At 41.4% G+C, this 22590-nt stretch overlaps 1 protein-coding gene across 1 annotated transcript in view; it reads left to right on the top strand.

The window, feature by feature from the left end:
- Thrap3 (thyroid hormone receptor associated protein 3) overlaps positions 1-21547 on the top strand; it is a 56722-nt gene extending 35175 nt beyond the window's left edge. The window contains exons 3-12 of the mRNA XM_076860744.2: positions 1072-1238; positions 6330-7232; positions 8732-9436; positions 10722-10894; positions 11523-11634; positions 12719-12803; positions 14686-14873; positions 17654-17852; positions 18261-18404; positions 19968-21547. Coding sequence (XP_076716859.1) covers positions 1102-1238; positions 6330-7232; positions 8732-9436; positions 10722-10894; positions 11523-11634; positions 12719-12803; positions 14686-14873; positions 17654-17852; positions 18261-18404; positions 19968-20189 — 2868 coding nt within the window. The 5' untranslated portion in view covers positions 1072-1101 and the 3' untranslated portion in view covers positions 20190-21547. The remainder of the gene's footprint in view (positions 1-1071; positions 1239-6329; positions 7233-8731; positions 9437-10721; positions 10895-11522; positions 11635-12718; positions 12804-14685; positions 14874-17653; positions 17853-18260; positions 18405-19967) is intronic.
- Positions 21548-22590: the final 1043 nt, after the last annotated feature.

The following is a 22590-nucleotide window of genomic DNA, read 5'->3' as shown; positions in this document are numbered from 1 at the left end:
ATATTTGAGGGCTGGTGTTGTGGCTCAGTGGTAGAATGCTTGCCTACCTTGCGAGGCCCTGGGTTTGATCCTCAGCACCATATAAAATAACTACAACTAAAAAAAAAAAGATAAATATTAGAAAAAGAGTATTGTGTCCAACTACAACTAAGAAATAAATATTTTTAAAAAGAATATTTGTGAATACTCTTAATCTGTGAACGTGTTCTTTGAAAATAAGTATTAAAGATGTGGTTGGGTTGGGGCTGTGACTCAGTGGTAGAGCGCTTGCCTAACATGTGTGAGGCACTGGGTTCGAACCTCAGTACCACATAAATAAATAAAATAAAGGTATTGTGTACATCTACAACTAAAAAAAAAAATTGGGGGGGGGGGTTGGTGGTGGCTGCGGATTGAACCAGGATGGTGTGCCATGCAAGGCAAGCACTCTACCAACTGAGTTGTATCCCAGCCCCTAAAAGAAATGCATTAAAAAAAAAAAATGTGGTACATAACTTTGTGAGCTATATGCAATTTAAGGAGGAAGAGATATGGTCAGATGTACTACATACTCTTTAGTAAAGATGTAATTGCATGGGTTTTCTTCTCTTGGAACTGGGTAGCCTGTCTCAGGTCATCTCAATACTTTTACTAATAGCTGACTTAGTCCTTAACATGTATCATCTATATAGTGAGAAAAGAACGCACTTAATCACTGATAGCTTTCCTTCATCCTTGTCAGTTTTTCTTAGTGCTACCCAGTTAGGGCGATATGTAGAGTTTTCATTTGCTTCTGTGATTTAGTATATTTAGAGTTTGTCCTACTTAGAAATCCCCTTTACTTCCATCAGGGCTGGGATCAAACACAGGTCCTTGCACATGCTAGACAAGAGCTCTTCCACTGCTGAGCTCCAGTTCCAGCCCCTGTCTCTAGAAATTTCTTTTGATGAAAGAGCAAAGAATGAGTCTTTTAAATTGACCATTTCATTGTTTTTTTTTTTTTTTAATGTTTTTAAATGTCCATCGAGGTTAAAGTTTGCAGAGAATCTCATATATTTGGATTTTTTTTTTTTTTTTTTTTTTTAATATAAGGTGTAATTGAAAAGTTGACCCTCTTCAGAGATGTCAAAAACAAACAAATCCAAGTCTGGATCTCGTTCTTCTCGATCAAGATCTGCATCGAGATCTCGATCTCGTTCATTTTCGAAGTCTCGATCCCGAAGCCGATCTGTGTCTCGTTCAAGGAAGCGCAGGCTGAGGTAAGGGGGTGTGGTGTGGTTTTGTACGTTGAGATGATCATTGTGTCAGTCACTGTGGGTTTTGAAGCACTTTTGTTATAATTTCTGTATTAAGTGGGGGGTTGGGTGGAGAGGATGGAGAGAGGGTCTGTAAAATACTCCAGGCCTCCTCAAATTCAAATCGGCTCTTATTGCCAGGCTGTTTGCTTAATTCCTGCTCTTTGCCAGCACACGTTATTTCCCCTCTACTTAGGAAGAAGATATTTTATTTTTATCTGAGCAGCTTGCTTTAAATCTCTACACCTGATTACTTTTCACTAAAGTATTTTTGAAAACCTTAGACCACAATTTATTTGTATCATCAGCGAAGAAAGGATAGCTAAGAGAATAATATAAACAACATAGCAAGTAGGAGAAGCTTTAACTACTAAAATAATTAAGTTCTTAGAAATTTACCATTTCTATGTACCTACTGTGCCAATTACTAATGAGCTGCGTCTATTCAATAAAACACATTTTAAAACTATCTGAAAATTAGTTTTTGAATTATCAATATTTTTGATTCAGTCAGCTTTCAATAGATTTCCCTATTTCAATTGTGTTTTGAAGTAGGATGCCAAACTTCACCATCTTTTCTCTTTCGTTGATGTCTTGTGAGTCAGGTTTCTCATTCATTAAAAGTGTTCTTTTAACAATGTGGGTAGATAAAAAGCCTTTTAGTGTATACAGTTTGTATATAGGAGTTGGGAAATATTGATGTATTTAAATAGTAATGGGATCTTTGCACAACTTCATTCTTTTGTCAAAATTGCACTAGCAAGGAGATAATTTTGTCAGTTTTGCTGCTTGGAACCTCTGCTGTTTATTTCAGATGAGTATCTAGAATTCTTTTAGAAAAAAAATATAATGAAGTTTAAAACAAATCTCAGGAACTAAGTCAGTAAGCTTTACTCTTGGTGGTTTCTGTAGTTCTACAGTGGTATTCTAAAGAATCTGTTAAACACATGGATGGTGGGGTGTTTTTTCCTTCTGATTCAAAACAAGTTAAGTCTTAAATGAGATCTGAGAAACCAGACCAAACATAAATTTCAGGCCAGAGACTGAACAAAAGTAGGTGTGCATAAATACTGAAAGGGAAATCCACGAAATATATATTTATCTGCCTCAGGAACTTGCTGTCAAGGAACTGAGCAGACTCCTCGTAACTCTTGCGTTGCACCCGGTCTTTTGATTTAGGCAGCTAAAATTTCACTTTCAGCTTGTTTGGTTTTCTGAAAGACAGTGTTTTAAATTTTAATCTAGTAAATGGAAGTTAAATAATTGGTTCCAAACCAAGAGGTGTATAGCCAAAACTGAGAGACAAAATTGAGTTGATAAACCAAATTTAAAAGTGTCAATAAATGGAATCTTGGGAAGATCTTTTCTCCTGGTTCTATGGATCGTTTGGTGTGGTCATTGACTCAGCAAATGAAGGAAAAATATCTTCAGCAGTCTGTGTTGGGTTAGGTCTAGAGCCATGTGCTTTCCTATACCTAGAATATGGTTATTCTGGAAGAATTTCTCCACAGAAAGCATGCTCTTATACTTGATTCTAGTCTGATTTCTCTGTTTTTTAGAAACAGATGAGTTTGCCACTTTGCTCAATTTTTATTTCTGGCTTATCTGTTTCATGGGTTTTTCTTTTGTTTTCCCTCCCCTACAAGGAAAGTTATCTATCCAGAGAGTTTGAGAAACAGTGCTTTTAAATTAACTAACTGCTGAGTTCTACAGAATTGGAGAAAATTGATTATTTCCTTATATTTCACAGACTGTATCCTTTTCAGTGACTTCTCTTATATAACTTCATTTGCAATCTGCAGAGACGCATGTTCCTGCATCTGTGCAATGACTGCGGGTTTTGGATGCAGTATGCCACAGGGCCTCATTAGTAATTTCTAACAGAAGCAGCAGTAGCCTGAGGATGGGACATGAAATAGACCCTTCTTAGTGCTGGTGGTGGATCACCTCCCTCAAGCATAGTCATTTAATCCACTCAGTTTCATAGCCTGCATCTGCCTCTCCCTTCTTTTTCTTATATTGTTACTGTTTCCGAATGAAAATGTGCAAGGTAAGTTTTTTGTTTTTGTTTTTTTTTAAATTATACTTAAGTAGCAACCATTAACAGGAAAGTAAGACGCCTCTTTGCCACTTGCTGTTCTTCTTCATGGGGTAGATTTAAAAAAAAAAAAAAAGAGCATAGTAGGTAATAAATACCAAGAACCCAGTCCTACTTTATTGTCTTTAGAATAAATTGAATGTAAATTTATTCTTAAAAGTACTGTTTTGTTTATTTTGTTTATGGATTTAACTTTTGTTAAATCCCAGTGTGGGGGAGAAAACAATACCTGGCACATTGCTAAACAGTTGTAGTGGTTCCCCCTTATCCATATGGGATGTGTTGCACAATCCAGTGGATGCCTGATGCTGAGGACAGTACCATACCCTATACATAATACTGGGTTTTTTCTTTCTTTTTTGAGGGGGTGAGGGGGAGAGTAGTGTACTGGGGATTGAACTCAGGGGCACTTAACCACTGAGCCACATCCTCAGCCTTATTTTGTATTTTATTTAGAGACAGGGTCTCTCTGAGTTGCTTAGTGCCTCACTTTTGCTGAGGCTTTCTTTGAGCTGGTGATCCTCCTGGAGCCTCCCAAACTGCTGGGATTACAGTGTACACCAGCACACCTGGCTATGTTTGTTCGTTTGTTTCTCTTGTACACACATATCTATGATACAGTTTAACTTAAAAAAATTAAGCACAGGGCTGGGGAAACAGTTATAATAATATTCTGTGGTAAAAAGATTAAAAATTTTATAATGGTTTCTTTCTGGAATCTACACCACCACCACCACCCCCCCACCCCCGCCTGCACTTTTTGACACTAGGAATTAAATCCAGGGTCACTCAGCCACTGAGCCACATCCCCAGCTCCCGTTTTATTTTGAGACAGGTTCTTACTAAGTTGCTGAAGATGCTTTGGACTTGTGGCTCTCCTGTCTCCACCTCCTGAGCTGCTGGGATTACAGGCATGCGCTACCATGTCCGGCACCATTTGATATTTTTTTGACTGAGGTAACTAAAACCTCAGAAAGCAAGGCCATGGTATAGAGGAGAGCTACTGTATTTTAAAAGGCAAATAGGGCTGGGGATATAGCTCAGTTGGTAGAGTGCTTGCCTTGCATGCATAAGGTCCTGGGTTCAGTCCCCAGCACCACAAATTTAAAAAAGGCAAACTCATGGCTGTGGATGTAGTTCAGTGTTAGAGTCCTCATCTGCCATGCTTATGGGTTCAGTCCTTAGCGACATGCTATGAGAAGACCTGCTGATTAAGTAAATAGTTCTTTATATTTAAATAAAACTTTTTTTATTTTTGCTAAGAGATTTTGGTAAATATTTAGCTAATTGCTTAGGAGTAGTGGTTAATATTAATATCATAATTTATACAACAGTTGGTATCTAAGAATCCAGTGTATTTTTACACCAACAGACCGTTTTTTGGCTTTTTGATGGAGGGAAAAGGCTCTCCTGGTCATTGAAGTGCTTAGCATTCATGAACCATGTGTTTACAAAGTTAGATTATTGCTGAATCACAGTGGTTCTGGAGTGTACTTTTGCTATGCTAGAGTTCTCTATTGTTAAATGAAAACATACACTAGCCTTCAAGCTGAGTTGAAAGATGTGCACACTGGGAGGAGGGCTATTTTAGTAGTTTCTTGGATTTAACTTCATGTATACCTGTGTGCCTTATGGTCAGATAGTGCCCCCTTGTGGCACCTCTGTAAGATCGTGTAGCTCAACCACTGCAGTTTGACCTAAATAGACAATTTCTAGTCCTTTATACAAAATCAGTATTCGCTTTGTGAATCTGATTTCAGTAAATTAAGCTTTGAACTGATGTGTTCTCCAGGTGTTCTTTGGTGTTGGCCTGTTGTAACTGTACCTTTACAATTGTAGTGAGATTATACAATTCTTAGATCTAAGTAATTTTCCCTACAGAGAGATGGAGGGTGAAGAGGATAGGAGTAGAGTATTGTAACCTTAAGGAGCCAGAGGGCCTGAGTAGTTTACCTGTCTAGGTCCTAGAGCCCATGGTTCTTCCTCCCCTCCTATGACCCAGGGACCTGTTAAATTCCCTGTGCCTATGAAAAAATAAGGCAAAGACACTCTAATAAACTCTAAAGTTATATGCTAAAATGGTCTTTAGTTTACTACATTAAGAAATTTTTGATATTCTTTTCATTGTAGAAATGCATTTCCATTTAAAATATTAATGAGGGGCTGGGGATGTGGCTCAAGCGGTAGCGCGCTCGTGTGGCATGTGTGCCTCCCGGGTTCGATCCTCAGCACCACATACAAACAAAGATGTTGTGTCCGCCGATAACTAAAAAATAAATATTAAAATTCTCTCTTCTCTCTCTCTCTTCTCTCTCTCTCTCTCAAAAAAAATTATTAAAAAAAATAAAATATTAATGAAATGATCTCAGTATCTGATAATTTGTTAAAATGACTCTTGTCTATTTTTAATGGGCCATAGGAATGAAATTAAATATTTAAGTTTGCACTCTTGCTTTGACAAAACTGAAAAATGACACAGATTTCAGAGTGTTATCTTTATTAGCAGTTTCTTTTTTTAATAAAAGTTCTGTCAAAAATTCAAACATTGGGCTGGGGATGTGGCTCTAGCAGTAGCGCGCTCGTCTGGCATGCGTGCGGCCCGGGTTCGATCCTCAGCAACACATATACATACAAAGATGTTGTGTCCGCCGAAAACTAGAAAATAAATATTGAAAAATTCCCTCTCTCTCTCTCTCTCTCTCTCTCTCTCCCCCCCCCCACTCTCTCTCCATGTCCCACTCTCTCTCTATGTCCCACTCTCTCTTTTAAAAAAAAAAAAAAATTCAAACATCGGGCTGGGGTTGTGGTTCAATGGCAGAGCGCTTGCCTAGCATGTGTGAGGCACTGGGTTCGATTCTTGACACCGCATATAAATAAATAAATAGATAGATAAAATAAAGGCCTGTTGACAATTAAAAAAAAAATTCAAACATCTTCCCCTTTCCCTTCCTCTGCAGTTCTAGGTCTCGTTCCAGATCATACTCTCCAGCCCATAACAGAGAAAGAAATCACCCCAGAGTGTACCAGAATCGGGATTTCCGAGGTCACAACAGAGGCTATAGGAGACCCTATTATTTCCGTGGGCGCAACAGAGGCTTCTATCCATGGGGCCAGTATAACCGTGGAGGCTATGGAAACTACCGCTCCAACTGGCAGAACTACCGGCAAGCATACAGTCCTCGTCGGGGCCGTTCCCGATCCCGGTCCCCAAAGAGAAGGTCCCCATCACCGAGGTCCAGGAGCCATTCTAGGAACTCTGATAAGTCTTCTTCTGACAGGTCAAGGCGCTCTTCATCCTCTCGTTCTTCCTCCAACCATAGCCGTGTTGAGTCCTCTAAGCGCAAGTCTGCAAAGGAGAAAAAGTCCTCTTCCAAGGACAGCCGGCCATCTCAGGCCACTGGGGATAACCAGGGAGATGAGGCCAAGGAGCAGTCGTTCTCTGGAAGCACCTCTCAAGATGCAAAAGCATCCGAGAGCTCAAAGCCGTGGCCAGATGCCACCACCTATAGCACTGGTTCTGCATCACGGGCCTCAGTTTCTGACCTGAGTCCCAGGGAGCGAAGCCCAGCTCTCAAAAGCCCTCTCCAGTCTGTGGTGGTGAGACGGCGGTCACCCCGACCCAGTCCTGTGCCAAAACCTAGTCCTCCGCTTTCCAACACATCTCAGATGGGCTCAACTCTGCCAAGTGGTGCTGGGTATCAGTCTGGGACACACCAAGGTCAGTTCGACCATGGCTCTGGGTCTTTGAGTCCATCCAAAAAGAGCCCTGTGGGTAAGAGTCCTCCGGCCACTGGCTCCACATACGGCTCGTCTCAGAAGGAGGAGAGTGCTGCTTCAGGAGGAGCAGCCTATACCAAGAGGCAAGTATCTCATTTCTCCTGTCTGGTTGTGCTTTATCTCACCAGCTGGCAGCTAGTTGTAATGTGATGTAAGTTAGAGCTTTGATTAACAGTAATAAGGTAATCCCCATTTCTTCAGCTTTTCATTAGCAGACATTAAAAGCATCACCCAAGGAAACCTTTAGCTTAACTCCAGCTTTCCTACCTTCCTGAATTTGTATTGCAGCATAAAGTTTCTTTAGACTACTCTGCAATGATGTTTTCACATTTAAAATTTGCCTTGGATTCTACCAATGTAAGCCAGAGATCAGTAGAGATTTGTGGGTCAGCTACCAAAAAAATATGGTCTTTGCCAACATGAATGGCCATTGGAGCTGTTAGACCTCTAGGACCCACCATCTGCTGTGTTCCATCTGCATCAGCCCATCACGGTGAAGAGCCACACACCCTCTGCCTGAGGAGACTGGGCAGAAGGGGAGAGCCCAAGGCTTAGTCCAGGAAGGCCTTGTTTTAAAACTACAAGGTGGGTGTATGTCCCAATAGAAGCCAACCAGGCTGCGTGTTAGGAGAGGACGTGACAATGCTTTCGTCTTTCTACCCTGGGGGACACGGTGAGTTGGACCATGAATCTTTGTTTGTGTGGTTGGATGGATTGGGATGGCAGAGAGGTTACAGGGAAGCTGCATTGGGACCAGGTTGTGGTTTGGAGGACTTAATCAGCAAGAAGTTACCTTTCTATTTTTAGCATTTTCTTTGAGTCCCCTGCAGTCCCCTCAGTCTTTTGTCATATTAATGTAACTGTTACTTGATTATACTTTCTCCATTAATAGTACAGATGAGATGTTCAGTGTTCAGAGTCTGTACTTTATGCCTTCGTAATTCTGCTTTAAAGTATAAGTTTTATTCCTTGCCAGGACTGAATCTCATTAGAAGATTTGAGCTTGGGCTCTGCTTTTCTGTAAGAAGGAGAATAATGATTTTTGCCACTGCCAACCCTCTTCCCCATTAACAAGTATTTTGTTTTTATTTTTGTTCACAGTATATTTCATATTTAGATCTTCTAGGTGACTTGAAGCAAATTTGAAGTCTCTCTTTGAGACTTGTATTTCCAAATGTGAGTTGTATAAAAGCAAAACAGTCCAAGGTTGAGCTATATGTTAACTTTGCTGAAAGCAGATTTTAAATGACTGAGTGAAAGTTGGGTAAGACACTAGTTTTTTTCCCCTAGACTACATTACAGGTAAGTGAATTTTTGTTTTTCAGTATCCTAAAAATAACTTTTGCCATTCTCTTTTTGGTTGTGAGACACAACTCCATTGACTCTTAAAATGCCAAGTTTATGGATCTGTAAAGGGCTGTTTTTCAGAAATCATTAGAAATTATAAAGATAACTGTTAATGCTGGAATCTACAAACCATGTTTACTCGGAAAATCAAAACTCAAAGAACATGGATATGTGCTGCTGTAGAGAAGGGTGCTCAAGAGCCTTTTGTGTGTCTCCCTTGTGTCTTTATAACTAGGTATCTGGAAGAGCAGAAGACAGAGAATGGGAAAGATAAGGAGCAGAAACAAACAAATAGTGATAAAGAGAAAGTGAAAGAGAAAGGGAGCTTCTCTGATGTAGATACAAAAATGAAATCTGATCCATTTGCTCCCAAGACTGATACTGAGAAGCCCTTTCGCAGCAGCCAGTCGCCCAAAAGGTATAAGCTCCGTGATGACTTTGAGAAGAAGATAGCTGACTTCCACAAGGAGGAGATGGATGACCAAGATAAGGACAAAACTAAGGGAAGGAAGGAATCGGAGTTTGATGATGAACCCAAATTTATGTCTAAAGTCATAGCAGGTGCAAGCAAAAACCAAGAGGAAGAGAAATCTGGCAAGTGGGAAGGCCTGGTATATGCACCTGGAGGGAAGGAAAAACAGAGGAAAGCAGAGGAATTGGAGGAGGAACCCTTCACAGAGAGATCCAAAAAGGAGGAGCGTGGAGGGGCCAAGAGAAACGAAAGTGGGCACAGGGGGTTTGTGCCTGAGAAGAATTTCAGAGTGACTGCTTATAAGGCAGTTCAGGAGAAAAGCTCATCGCCTCCCCCAAGGAAGACCTCCGAGGGCCGTGACAAGCTGGGAGCCAAAGGAGACTTTTCCTCAGGGAAGTCTTCTTTTTCCATAACTCGGGAGGCCCAGGTCAATGTTCGGATGGACTCTTTTGATGAGGACCTTGCACGGTGAGATGTACTCCTTGTTTATCCTCTGGGCTTTAGTGTCCTAAATGGTATCTCCTAAGCCCCCCGCCCTCCTTCCTGAGTATAGACTCTTGTATGTCCCCATGTAGTTCAAATGACAGTGCTGACGGCCTCATGACTGTCTGTCACTGGTGTGTGTGTCACTGAATGATTATGTGGTTAGGGGCAGCAATACTGAGGTGGAAAGATAATCTTCGGTCTCTAGTGACACACACACTCTCTCTCTCTCTATCTATCTATCTATCTATATATATATATATAGTTATAGATGACACAATACCTTTATTTTATTCATTTATTTTTATGTGGTGCTGAGGATCCAACCCAGTGCTTCACCTAGGCAAGCGCTCTACCACCTAGCAACAATCCTAGCCCCTAGTGACTGGCATTCTTGGTCGCTAGGTTCCCTATGCTTTTTTCTTCTGTGTATCACCCCTAGGCAAGCTGTTCCCTCCATCCTGTTTCTGATGTCTGTTGCCTATGAAGCACCCATGATTTACTTTTCCACTTAAGTTGAGTCACCAAAGTCTATAAGCCCCCTACCATCAAGTAGCATATAGACAGTTTAGAGTTGAAGAGGCAGGGGCTGAACTTCAGGACACTGGTGAGGCCCAAGCTGGCTGTTGTAACCTGATCTAATCTCCCCAACAAGGTAGAAACTTGCTTGTGTAGCATTCCAGCCACTTCCCACTACTGTAGGTTTTCTTACACACCTCACTGACTAACCTTGGCTCACTAAACTAGTTCATCTTTTAACAATCTTCTAGTTTGTTGTGTGTGTCAAAACCAACAGTTACACGCCCCCTCCAAAACAGGATCATTGAACTTTAATATATCATACCACTTGAAGATTCCCAATGCCGAGAGGAAAGAGGAAATACCTTGGATACCCTTTTCAGTAGTTACAGTGTGTTGAAGTTACTTTGAATTTGGGTAGATAAAGAGAGCCAGGTACAGTTGCACACACCTGTAATCCTGGGTGTTTGGGAGACTGAAGCAGGAGGATCATAAACAAGACAAAGCCAGTCTCAGTGGCGAGGCACTAATCAACTCAGACCCTGTCTCCAAATAAAATACAAAATAGGGCTGGGGATGTCGGTTTAGATGCCCCTGAGTTCAATCCCTGGTACCAAAAAAAAAAAAGAAAAGAAACTTGGTAAAGTGCCCCTGGGTTCAAACTCTTACCCCCCCCAAAAGCAGATTTTTATGTTTTAAATGTTTTGACTTTATGTCTTGTTACTTGAATCTCCCTGTATTTCTTTTTCAGACCCAGTGGCTTATTGGCTCAGGAACGCAAGCTTTGTCGGGATCTAGTCCATAGCAACAAAAAGGAACAGGAATTTCGTTCCATTTTCCAGCACATACAGTCAGCTCAGTCTCAGCGTAGCCCCTCAGAATTATTTGCCCAGCACATAGTGACCATTGTTCACCATGTTAAAGGTGAGTCGAGACCCCATTTTCATGTTGACTTCTTCTATAGTGTGAAGGATGAAAGTTTGCAAATAAAGGAACCTTTGGACTCTTTATCTCACTTAGAGGTTTGGGCTGGCTTAAAGAAAATTATATCAGGAAGTAGTTTTTGTTTTATTATAGAGATGAATATTTTGAAATACTAGCAATCTGTGATCAGATAATAGATAAAATCCTTAACGTGAAGTTTAAATGTTTTGAAACTTTAGAATGATAGGGGAAAATGTCTTTTCCGATAGTCTTTTGCAGACCTTGTGCAGATTTCTTCCCCCCAATTATTCTGTCGTCCCTTGGGCAAATAAAGGTGGGCTGGTCAGGGAGTGACCAAGAGAAGTGATATTGAAACTGGGTTGGGCTAGTTATAGGCTTCATCTGAAATATAAAGTGAAGTTGGTCCTGTGCTTAAAGGGACATCAGATCCTGGTTTTCTTTGTTGGTTTTTTTCCCAGCATTGGATTGTGTCTGGACCAGCCATTTTTCCTTCCTCTTTTCAGTGTGTTTGTGTGTGGATTTGACTACTTGGGTGCAGGTTTGTGCAAGATTTGATCATTGTATCTACCCTTGGTAGCATAACACTCATTTCTTTAAATATCAACAGAGCATCACTTTGGGTCTTCTGGAATGACATTGCATGAACGCTTTACTAAATACCTAAAGAGAGGAACTGAACAGGAAGCTGCAAAAAACAAGAAAAGCCCAGAGATACACAGGTAAAGACCTCAGTCTTAGCCTAGAGGTTAAAATAAAGGACTTCTCTTTAGATGATAAATTTGTCTTGTTAAATTCTGCTCCTAATGCACCTTTAATGTAAAATTTAGGGTAGCATACTCCAGTCTGTAGGATAGCCATGGGCATTTGTATTTGAGAATGATAGAGGCATGCTCTAAGGGTTATAGTCTTTTGGTTTGGGCCCATGGAAAACAGCTCTTTTTTTTTTTTTTTTTTAATACTTATTTTTTAGTTATAATTGGACACAATACCTTTATTTTGTTTACTTATTTCTATGTGGTGCTGAGGATCGAACCCAAGTCCTTGCATGTGCTAGGCAAGCGCTCCACTGCTGAGCCACAACCCCAGCCCCGGAAAACAGCTCTTTTGATAAAAGTGAACTCCTGTGTTTTGGGGAGCTGGCAGGTGGTAACCCAAGATTACTATGATGATTGTGGTGTCAGTACTAGTTTTTTGTTTGTTTTTGTTTAAGCAAATATATGTATTTACCTATTGATTCTTTTGGAAAAATAAGCTCAGCAGGTTGAAAGAAGTCCCATTTGGTTGTGGGAATCTGTTCAGCGAATAGAGACTTTGTTTGGAAACAAAGTCAGCCTTATCTGTAATTCTTCTGGTTGACAACTCAGTAGTTAGGAGGGGACCACATTTGTACAATAGTCTTATATTTTGGATCATGAAAACTACTTTTTAAGGTTAACACAGGTGGTTTGTAGATGAGATTTATAGGGAAGGCTACAGGTGAGTCTGCTTTCTATACTGTCACACTACTGGGAGAGAAGAAGAAAGTTGATTTCTTAAAAGAGTTTTACTTGAAACTTTATGAGTCTTTGCTTATACCTCCCTATGGAAGAATATAAAGAACATAGTGGGGCTTGGATGTGGCTCAGTTGTAAAGTGCTCTGAGTTCAGTCCCCAGAACCCTCACCAGCACATGCACAAATACATATGTAAGTTATGAAACAATAATACAGAGGAATGTCTGTGAATTCATTGTCCAATTTAGGAACTAGATTATCAGTACTATATTCACACTATAGTGTACTGTTTTTGTGTTTTCAATTTTAGGAGGATAGACATTTCCCCCAGTACATTCAGAAAACATGGTTTGGCTCATGACGAAATGAAAAGTCCCCGGGAACCTGGCTACAAGGTGAACTGTTGCTTTGATCAGTAATTCCAACAAAATGAGTGCGTTGGGCATGAACTTGACAGAAATGTGTTTGTTTAAATTACTCTCTACTTAAGTTTGTGTTTTTCTTTTAAGGATGGGCATAATTCTAAAAATGAACTACAAAGGGTTAATTTTTATTAAATGTATCAACAACCTTTGTGAAGTGGTTAGAATATGGTAAATGACCCCAGAGTCTGTTGAGGTGAGCTTGAGAAAAAAAAGAGAGGCGTTTTGGAACAAGTGCCCATGATGAGAGAAGAAACTTTTTGTGATATTTTTCTGCTTGTAAGTATTATCAAATCAACTGTCTACATGCACTATTTCCAACCATGATTTCAGAAAGACATGCATGTCAGAGGAGAGTAAAATATTCATATCTTAACTTAGTAGATTGTTTTCAACAACTGGTCCAGTTTTTTTTCCTAACATTGTACCATATCATCTGTCAGTTACTGTTAATTTAAAGCAAAACATTAAGTTGATAGCCCAGCTACATTTGCAATGATGTGCTTGTAACACTGTTACTAAGGTTAAAATTTGTATGTAGTCTTTTACTGTGAAATATCTAGATCAAGTTTTTTTTTTAATCTTGATATTTACTGACCTTCATTCACATCTGTAGTTGAAATTTAAAATGAGAGATGATTGATTAAAATTTCAGATGCTGCCAGAACTTATTTTAAAAAAATACTGATTGAGTTTCCAGTCAGAGTTGTCTTACTAGTTGAATGTGTTGAGAGGCACTCTTGTAGTGTTGTTTTGGTTTTTTTTTTTTCCCCTCTCTCTCCCACCCCCTTCTCTCTTTCTCCAAGTACCAGTCAGCTTGGCACTAACTGAGACATCAAAGGAAACCTCGTCCTCCATGCTTCAAAAAGACAGCTCCTTAAAGATGCTGTCTCTCCTTTGGCTTGTCTTTGGAGGCTACAGAGATCCCATTTCCTCTCAGAAACAAAGTGACAAAACAGTAAACCTACATCCATAACACTCCTGCTGTTAATTAAAGTTAAATATTATTTCATCAAAAAGTTTAGTGTTTTGCAAATGTTAATATAGAGGAACTGCTCATTTCTTTTCCTTTGGGAGGATTTACTTCCATGAGACAAATCTTAGTGTATGATGTCCCTACAACCATCTTACATCTTTGTCCTTGCTGATTTCCCAAGAATTGTTGAAAGCCATTACTGTGATGCTCTGGATCTTTGTGCTATTATTGCTGCTGCTGCTGCTGGACTCACACACTATACATACATATATATATATATATATATATATATGTACACACACACACACACACACAGCCTACCCTGATGGTTAAACTTTCTGATACTTTAGCAAAAAACTTTTTGTTTTAAATAAACTTTGACCTGCTGTCACCATTTTATGAATTCTCCATTATAGTTTTTGCTGTTACCTCTAGAGAAATTTCTCAATATAACTCAGCATTTTGGAAGGATGCTGACAACTCCCATTGTCTTTGTTCTTAGTACCCAGAGGTAGTTTCACATAGAGGATAAACCATGGTGGCTACTACTGGGGGTGTGTGTGGGTGGGGGGTAAGCATTTCTACTGTTAGTGGTGACTAAGCCTGAACCAGCCTAATAACCTTCCAGAGCTGATTTTGCCTTCTCAACTTGCAGACTAGGCAAAGTCTTTACTGGGCCATAGAGGAAACAATGAGATCCATAAATAACATTTTTAAAAGGCTACCACCCTTATTGTTTTAAAAGATTGGATTGGGTGAGGTGCCTTACATTTCTGGTGCTTCCTGTGCACACCTCCATTGGAATAGAAACCACATTTGAGGGTGGTTAAGTTGGCAGTCCTGAATCCCAAAAACCTTCATTCTGACTTCTCTTGGCAGGCTGAGGGAAAATACAAAGATGATCCTGTTGATCTCCGCCTTGATATTGAGCGTCGTAAAAAACATAAGGAGAGAGATCTTAAGCGAGGTAAATCAAGAGAATCAGTGGATTCCCGGGACTCAAGCCACTCCAGGGAAAGATCAACTGAGAAAACAGAGAAAACTCATAAAGGATCAAAGAAGCAAAAGTACGTGAAGCCCATTATCCCCAGTCAGACCCTTGAACAGATTCTCTTCTCTGCCCACTTTGGGCTGTTTATACCCAACCTCTTTGAGCTAAAGGAGTTTGGGGTTAGAAATTAGTACAGCTTAAGCAGTTCTTTCATCCATATCTTGAAACCAGAACTTCTACATGAAAGTGATGTGATCCTTCTCCAATGAAGGCTTTGTGAGAGGAATTAACCTGTTAATCTGCCTATAGGGATGGTGTGGAAAATCATTGGGGAATTCTTTTGGCAGTTGTTTTAAACATGTTCTTTCTCACTGCACATTTTAATGAAGTGGGTGTGTTTTAGAAATGGCTCAGAGTAATTGTCAAGTAATAACATTAGTTAAAGAATCAGTGAAACTAGATAGGACAGGATTGTTGATCTTAAATGTCTTTTAAACTAGTCTATGGATGGTTCCCAGAAAGGTGTTCCAAATATGTCTTAAACAAAGTTGGCATTGTTGAACTTTGTAACGTAACATTCATACCAAGGTCCTGACGTTTCTATTGACATTTTTTTCTTTCTTTTTTCTTCTTCTTCTTTTTTTTTTTTTTTTTCTTTTTCTTTTTCTTTGGTAATGCTAGGGATAAAATCCAGGGCCTTGTGCAAGCATACTACCACTGAGCTACACCCCAGCCCTCTATTTACATTTTTGAGAGTTCTAAGCTTTCTAGACCATGTCTCATTAAAAGGAGCAGAGTTGCTGGGCACAGTGGCATACACCTGTGATCTCAGAGTATTGGGAAACTGAGGCAGGAGGATTTCAAGTTCAAATTCAGCCTCAGCAACTTAGTGAGACCCAGTCTCAAGACATAAAATACATGGGGAATGGAGATGTAGCTCAGTGGTAGAGCATCCCTGGGTTCAATTCCCAGTACCACAAAAATAAAAGGAGGTGTGGCAGCCCTTCACCTTCCCACAAAAAGTAACTTTCCTGCTGTTTATGAACTTGAACTAGCAAGCACTTTTAAAAACCCATTTCCTGCTAACAGCTCTTTGAGATAAGTTGAATAGTTGGTGTAGTGCCCATTTGGTTCTTTGAAAGACACAACCTAAGCTAAGATCAGATTTGTCTAGGATCAAACAAATATCAGCTGACATCACAACTCAGATCTTTGGTTCCACTTTGTCTTGTGTTCCCCAGTTATTTGTGTTAGGAGCCCTACCAGCTTTCAGGGCTCCCTGTAGATAAAGGAGCAGGGACAGGAAGTGGTACACAGCAGTCCTTAGCACTGCCCACAAGTGTCAGGGTTGGGGTCTAGTGAACCAATTCTGATTTCTCTCCCTGGGACACATTATTCTTTTTCACGTGCAGTGTGCCCTTGAACAAGGCTTTGGAACCATAGTATTCTGTGGTTTGGAGCAAGGGGAAAATGATAAGCTAAGTCATACCATATCACCCTGCAGCTTAACAAAAAAATATTTCTTATATAACTGAAGAATGCCTTGTCCAGGTTTCAAATAAGAGCCTTCTAGGACTCAAAAGTTGGGGCCTTTTATGAGTTATTTTGGAAAATTTTTGAAACAACATTATTTTTAGTGGAGTCATAGTTACACATTCAAATCCTAAGAATTCTATGATAATAGCCTGGGTTTCTCCTTGTAAGTGTAAGCGAGAAAGACCAGGGAAGGACAAGCTGCTTTGTATAATGGAGGACTGAGGAAAGAGCAGATAGTATTGGGCTTCTGACAATCGGCTAACTTCTTTCTTGAAGTCTTCCTTTGTTCTCAGAGTTTGACCTTTTTGCCACCTTAGAGGTATTTGCTACCCTCTCTACTACCAGCTGGCAGGGCTGGCACCAACCTCTAGTATATAGACAGTGACTCATCGTATTAAGCTAATTTGCCCTGGTCTATAATTTCCCCCAGATGAAGGGAAGGGAAAGGAAATAACTCTGGGAAGAATTCCTCCAGATCCTAGGCTTAATATAAGCACACCTGTTTGAGCTCAGTGGGAGGTAGTTATATGGAATTGGACATATAATTAATGAGAGCTAGGTTTGAATCCAGGCTCTGCTCAGCTCTGTCACTTGTCTCCTGTATGAAGATGAGGGGATACTGAATGATATTGCCTCTATTGAATTCTTGCTATGTTAATGTAGTGTTTAGATACCTTGTTTATTTCATCTTTAGAGCCACCACTTGAGACAAGTACTAGTGTTCCTATAACTAGAAGTGACAAAAAGCATCAACAGGTAGTAGTATAGGAAGCCTCTTGCACAGTACCAGATATACATGGCTCTGTAATGCTGACTTTCATTTCTATTTTTTTAGTGGTACTAGGAATTGAACCAAGGGGTGCTTTACCACTGAGCTACATCACCAGTCTCCTTCCCTCCTCTTTTTTTTTTTTTTTTCCTTTCTCAATTTTTAACTGAGTTGCTGAGACTAACCTCAAACTTGGGATCCTCCTGCCTCAACTTCTCGACCCCTAAGTCATAAGAATTGCAGACATGCACCACCACACCCAGCAGTTTCCTTCTCTGTGATTCATGTGTATCTTAGACTGCCTACCCAGAGGCTGTGGCTGTTTTGTTCCTTCTGTATGTTACATGTTGATCACAGACTTAGACATAGGTATGTTACTGAATATGACTGACAGAATCCTGCAGACTTCCTGGATAGGTAGGTGAGCTGGTTCTTTACAGCCATTCATCTTTAGGTCCTTTGTCACAGATCCACCTTGATTGTCTTTTGCTTCTCATCCATGAGGCTTTTAAGACCAGAGTCTGTCAATTTCCTAATTCTTCTCTTGATAGGAAGCACCGGAGAGCACGAGACCGGTCCAGGTCTTCCTCCTCCTCCTCCCAGTCATCTCACTCCTACAAAGCGGAAGAGTACCCTGAGGAGGCAGAGGAACGAGAGGAGAGTGCCACAGGCTTTGACAAATCAAGACTGGGGACCAAGGACTTTGTGGGTCCAAGTGAAAGAGGCGGTGGCAGAGCTCGAGGAACCTTTGTAAGACCTTCCCCTTCTCTGAGCCTCTGACTCCCACTAGTTCTGAATAGGTTTCTTCAGAACACCAGTTTTGTGTCTCTGATAGAAGCAGTCCAGTTTATAGACCCCAGATTCTTTCGTTTTCATACCTGATTCCTCATGCTTTCCATTTAGTATTGCTGTTCATAACCAGTCAGCAAGCCCCATAGCTTCCCATTTCAGAAGTTCCCCACTTACTTTGGATCCTTCTGTTTCTGGGAGCTCTGGGCTATAGGCTTGGAATGTGCAGAGGGAATGGCCAGAAACCAGTTGAACCACACTCATGACTGGAGGATAGCTGTCTGTTCTGTGCCAGTAGTATTTGAATAGAGTACAGGAATTTATTCCTGACTTGAACCTTTGTTCTTTCCCCTCTGTTTATTGCCACAGCAATTTCGAGCCAGAGGGAGAGGCTGGGGTAGAGGCAGCTACTCTGGTAACAATAACAACAACAGTAACAATGATTTTCAAAAGAGAAACCGAGAAGAGGAATGGGATCCAGAGTACACACCCAAAAGCAAGAAGTATTACTTGGTAGGTATCTGAGGCTAACCATGAAAGGCCAGAGGGCTTTGACAAACAGAGTAGCTGATTCCTAGGCCCTTGTTGGTCTGTAACCTTGGGATTAAATGTGTCCAGTGGCATAGAACACAGTAGTGCTAAACTACATGGCTGTTCTCTAGAGAGGTCAGTCAGTCCTGGTTTCCATAGGGTTTATTATAGATGTTTATGGATTCCAGGATAAGCAAGCATTGTTGCTCTTGCTTTTTTTTAGTCTGTGAATTTTTCTTTACTGCTCAGTCACCCCTAGCTTCTGTCACTCTGCAGTGCAAGATTGACAGAAAAGACAGTTCATGATCTCTTTGAGGAAAAGAATCTGTCTCCAAAATGAAATGCCATGGGGGCTTCTCTCATCTAAGCTGTTGGTTATATTTCCTTATTCTTCTGGGCCTCTCTCATGTTGGGCCCTTGCTAGGCAGTGTTATCTGACAGTGAGTGAGCTCTCTTGACCTTCCTCTGTCTCACCAGGCCCACATCCAAGTAGTATGACTTAGTATTGTAACCAAGGGAAATTTGCAGTTGGATCTCTATCACCCATCAGAATGGCTGGCATGACCCTGCCCTGTCAGTTACACAGCTTGGAAATCAGTTTTTGTGTGGATGGCTGTGCATGGCCATTCACATTTCTAGGACTGCTAGGATCCTCAAAGTGGAGCCTAGTCGAAAAGACTTTTGAATCTATTTCTAGGGAAATGTTCAATTACCTAGGATAAGTGCTAAATTGTGTTGTAGGGGGAAAGAGTAAAAGTCATATGAAATCCCTCTTCCCTGTATACCACCTGCAAGAGCATTTTCAGCCACTGAAGTGGGGTGCACAAACATCTGTGGACAGAATAGGTTGGTGCTTTAGCTGAGCTGACCTTCAGAGACATCAGGCCCTATGAATAGACTCTTGGAAGTGATAGAGCAAATAAAGTAACAACTTCTGGTTTCAGATTTTTTTTTTTTTTTTAATTAAGCATGCCTTTATTTTATTTATTTTTATGTGGTGCTAAACCCAGTGCCTCACATGTGCTAGGCAAGTGCTCTGCCACTGAGCTACAGCCTCAGCCCTCAGAATGTTTTATTTGTCAACCAGTTAAGCCCAGGGCCTTGCTCATGCTAAGTGCTTCCTTTCTTAGCTAACAATTAGTTCTGACAACATTTCACATTTTGGTATGATTGACTTTAGACTCAATCTTTTAGAGATGGTGTACTACATAACTCTACATAATAAAGTTACAGTTCTAAGCCTGTTGTCTCATTGCATAGTGGAGGTGTGATAGTGATAGGGTAGATGGATGTGAGGATTAAGTAGATAACGCATGTCAGCATCTTCAGTGCTTGGTGAAGGTTTTGTCATGGTTGTCGTCATTATAGTGTTCAAACTGCCTCAGAGAGAATTCCTAAGGCACCCCACTGGCATTCTCTTGGATCTGAAGAAGTGTCATTTTTGAAGCAGTGGGTCGGGAAGAAAAGGATGAAAAGACTGGGTTTGTATTGGGTGGGTGCAGAGGCAAGAGCTCTGGTGCTGATGGCAGTTCTCTTTTCTTTCAGCATGATGACCGTGAAGGTGAAGGCAGTGACAAGTGGGTGAGCCGGGGCCGGGGCCGAGGAGCCTTCCCCCGGGGTCGGGGCCGGTTCATGTTCCGGAAATCCAGTACCAGCCCCAAATGGGCCCATGACAAGTTCAGTGGGGAGGAAGGGGAAATTGAAGATGATGAGAGTGGGACAGAGAACCGAGAAGAAAAGGACAATTTACAGCCCACAACTGAGTAGGGCCACTTCTGACAGGAGCCCTTGCCCAGGGGAGAGAGGCGCTGGGAAGAGGGCTGGTGAGGAGCTAGATAGAGGAGCCGTGAAGATTCTGAAAATCCCACCCCACCTCACCAGCCGTGAAGAATCCTCCTACAGCAGAAAGTATCCCTGGCGCAGCGTCCCACTGGACAGAGGAGGCCTCCAGAGCCCTGGGGTCAGGCCCAGCTCTGGAGCAGAACACAACACATTGGGCTCTAGCTGTGTTTCATTTGTTGTTGGTGTGTAGGGTGGGGCTGGGTTCGGGAGGGAGAGCAATGCTTGGATTTTGGTTTGTTCCCTATTAGAAACCCAACAGTTTTGTTCTTAATTTGATTTCATTTGGAGCTGAGAGGACTAATTTGATGATTTGCAATCTCTTCTCCCTCGTCCTGATTTTAAAAGTCTTTTTCTTTTTTTCTTTTCTTTTTTTTTTTTTTTTAAGGCATATGTAGTAATATTAGCAGAAAGATTTAATTTGGGCAACTTTTGATTCTTAAAAAGAGAAAACAAAGCATGTGAATAAACATTGAAGTGTTCACCTCAGTTTGGGACCAAACTGCTTGGATCTTTGTAAAAACCTGTTTTGTATGTCAAGGAGGAGTTTAAGGCCTTTCTGACCACCTTGTGTTCCCCTTTTCTGCGCAGCCATGTATCACATGGAGTTGCTTCTAAACCACTCCCCATGCACCCTTGCTCCTATATTTTCTGATTTCTTCTGGGCTGGGCTGGGCTTCCCATTTTCCACCAGCAGCTCCAGTATTCCAAACTTTCTAGTCCTGCTGGTCCTCAGCAACGGGTGGAAACTGGAGGGCAGTTTCTGGTCTGTTTTCTAAGAAACTTCGGAATTCTATTATCTTTACAAATATAAGATGAGAAAATAATTTTTTCAATATTTTTTATTAATCTTTTTATAAAATGAAAAGAAACTCCTATGATCGATTAAGGAAGGTGGTTATGGCTGGGTGGTTTGTGGGGTTGTGTGTTTTTTGTTTTTTTGTTTTTTTTTTTTTTTTTTAACCTTAAGCTTTAAGTTGAAACATTCTCAGATATTTGGGGGGAAAACATCCTCTTAAAATGGGTCCTTGTTCTTGCCTTCTGGGGAGGCGGTCCTGAGCAGGTGAATCATATGGCATTTGTGCATATGTTATATGCGGACTGCACCCTCCTCATCCCCCCAACCTTTGCCTCTTGGGTTGTTGTGCTACTTTCCCCTTACTTTGCTACATTTCTATGGTTAAGTTGGTTTTACTTGAATGATTCATGTTTAGGGGAAAAATTAAAAACACCCTTAAAATTTGTTTCAACTCCTCCTGCAAATAAAAACAATAAATGAAGTGGCAGATGTGCGTGGACTGTGTTCATTGTTGCCTGTGTGTTCCTGGGGGTGGTAGATAACCTCCCACAAGAGTTTCAGCAAACCTGAAAGAAAAAAGAAGCCTGTTGGGGCTGGACCCAGATTGTGACTCAGCCCCTCCCCTTTCGGGGACTCTGACATTTCTCCACCCAGTAGTAACTCCATATTCCCACCCCAGTGGTTTTGCCTTGTGCACCCGAAGAACCAGATTTTTCCCCCCATTATAGTGTTGAAAGGAAATCAGATGTTGAATATCCAAAGCCCTTTCCTCCTGCAGCTCCAACCAGTGGCTTACCTTAACCTGCCCCAGGAATTGTACCTCCCTGCGGGGAGTTATAGGACCTGCTAATTGCGTCTCCTGAGTTATCGCCTTCCTGCCAGGATCTCCGCTGTCTGGCCCATCCCCCACCCGTTTGCCTCTCACCTTTTGGCCCACGGGTCACGTTCGTGGGATGAGGAGAGGAAGGGGCAATGCAGGGGCGGTCAGGAGAACAAAGAAAATCTAAAATGTATAACAGGAGCAGGACACTCATTTGGATACCAACTCTGGGTCCCCTTCTTCCTCCTGAAGGAGTCAGTTTCTATCCTTTAAAGCTTGATTTCTACGTTCCCCACGGCGTTTCTCGGGTGTTCGGTTTTTATATCTGGGGAAATGGATGTGTCACGAACAAGGACTTACGTTTCCCCGGTGGGGCAGAATTCAGGGGCTGGTTTATAGGTGGGCCCAAACCTTTACATTCGGCTCTGGGCTTGATTGTATGCTTAATAAAAGATGTTCTTGTCTTCCCTCAAGGGAGTATTTGGGCTCAAATAGAGCCCGAAGCATGGGATCTTCTGCTCTCCTTCCATAGGGGGTGGGGGGGGAAGAGTGCACCTTGCAGGAAGGCGGAGGTTTGAAATAGGCGAGCAATAAATAGGCTTTCCAGACTGGAGCAGCCTCTCCTTCATCCAGGTTCAGTTTAGAGCGACCGCTCTAAGCCCGGTGGAGCCTTCCGCTGGCGGGCTCCACCCTGGGCATGTGCCTCTCCC

The sequence above is a fragment of the Callospermophilus lateralis genome, chromosome 7 (assembly GCF_048772815.1).
Source record: "Callospermophilus lateralis isolate mCalLat2 chromosome 7, mCalLat2.hap1, whole genome shotgun sequence".
NCBI classification, from domain to species: Eukaryota; Metazoa; Chordata; class Mammalia; order Rodentia; family Sciuridae; genus Callospermophilus; species Callospermophilus lateralis.
Note: the sequence above shows the minus strand (reverse complement) of the source record. Positions and strands in the feature narration are given on the sequence as shown.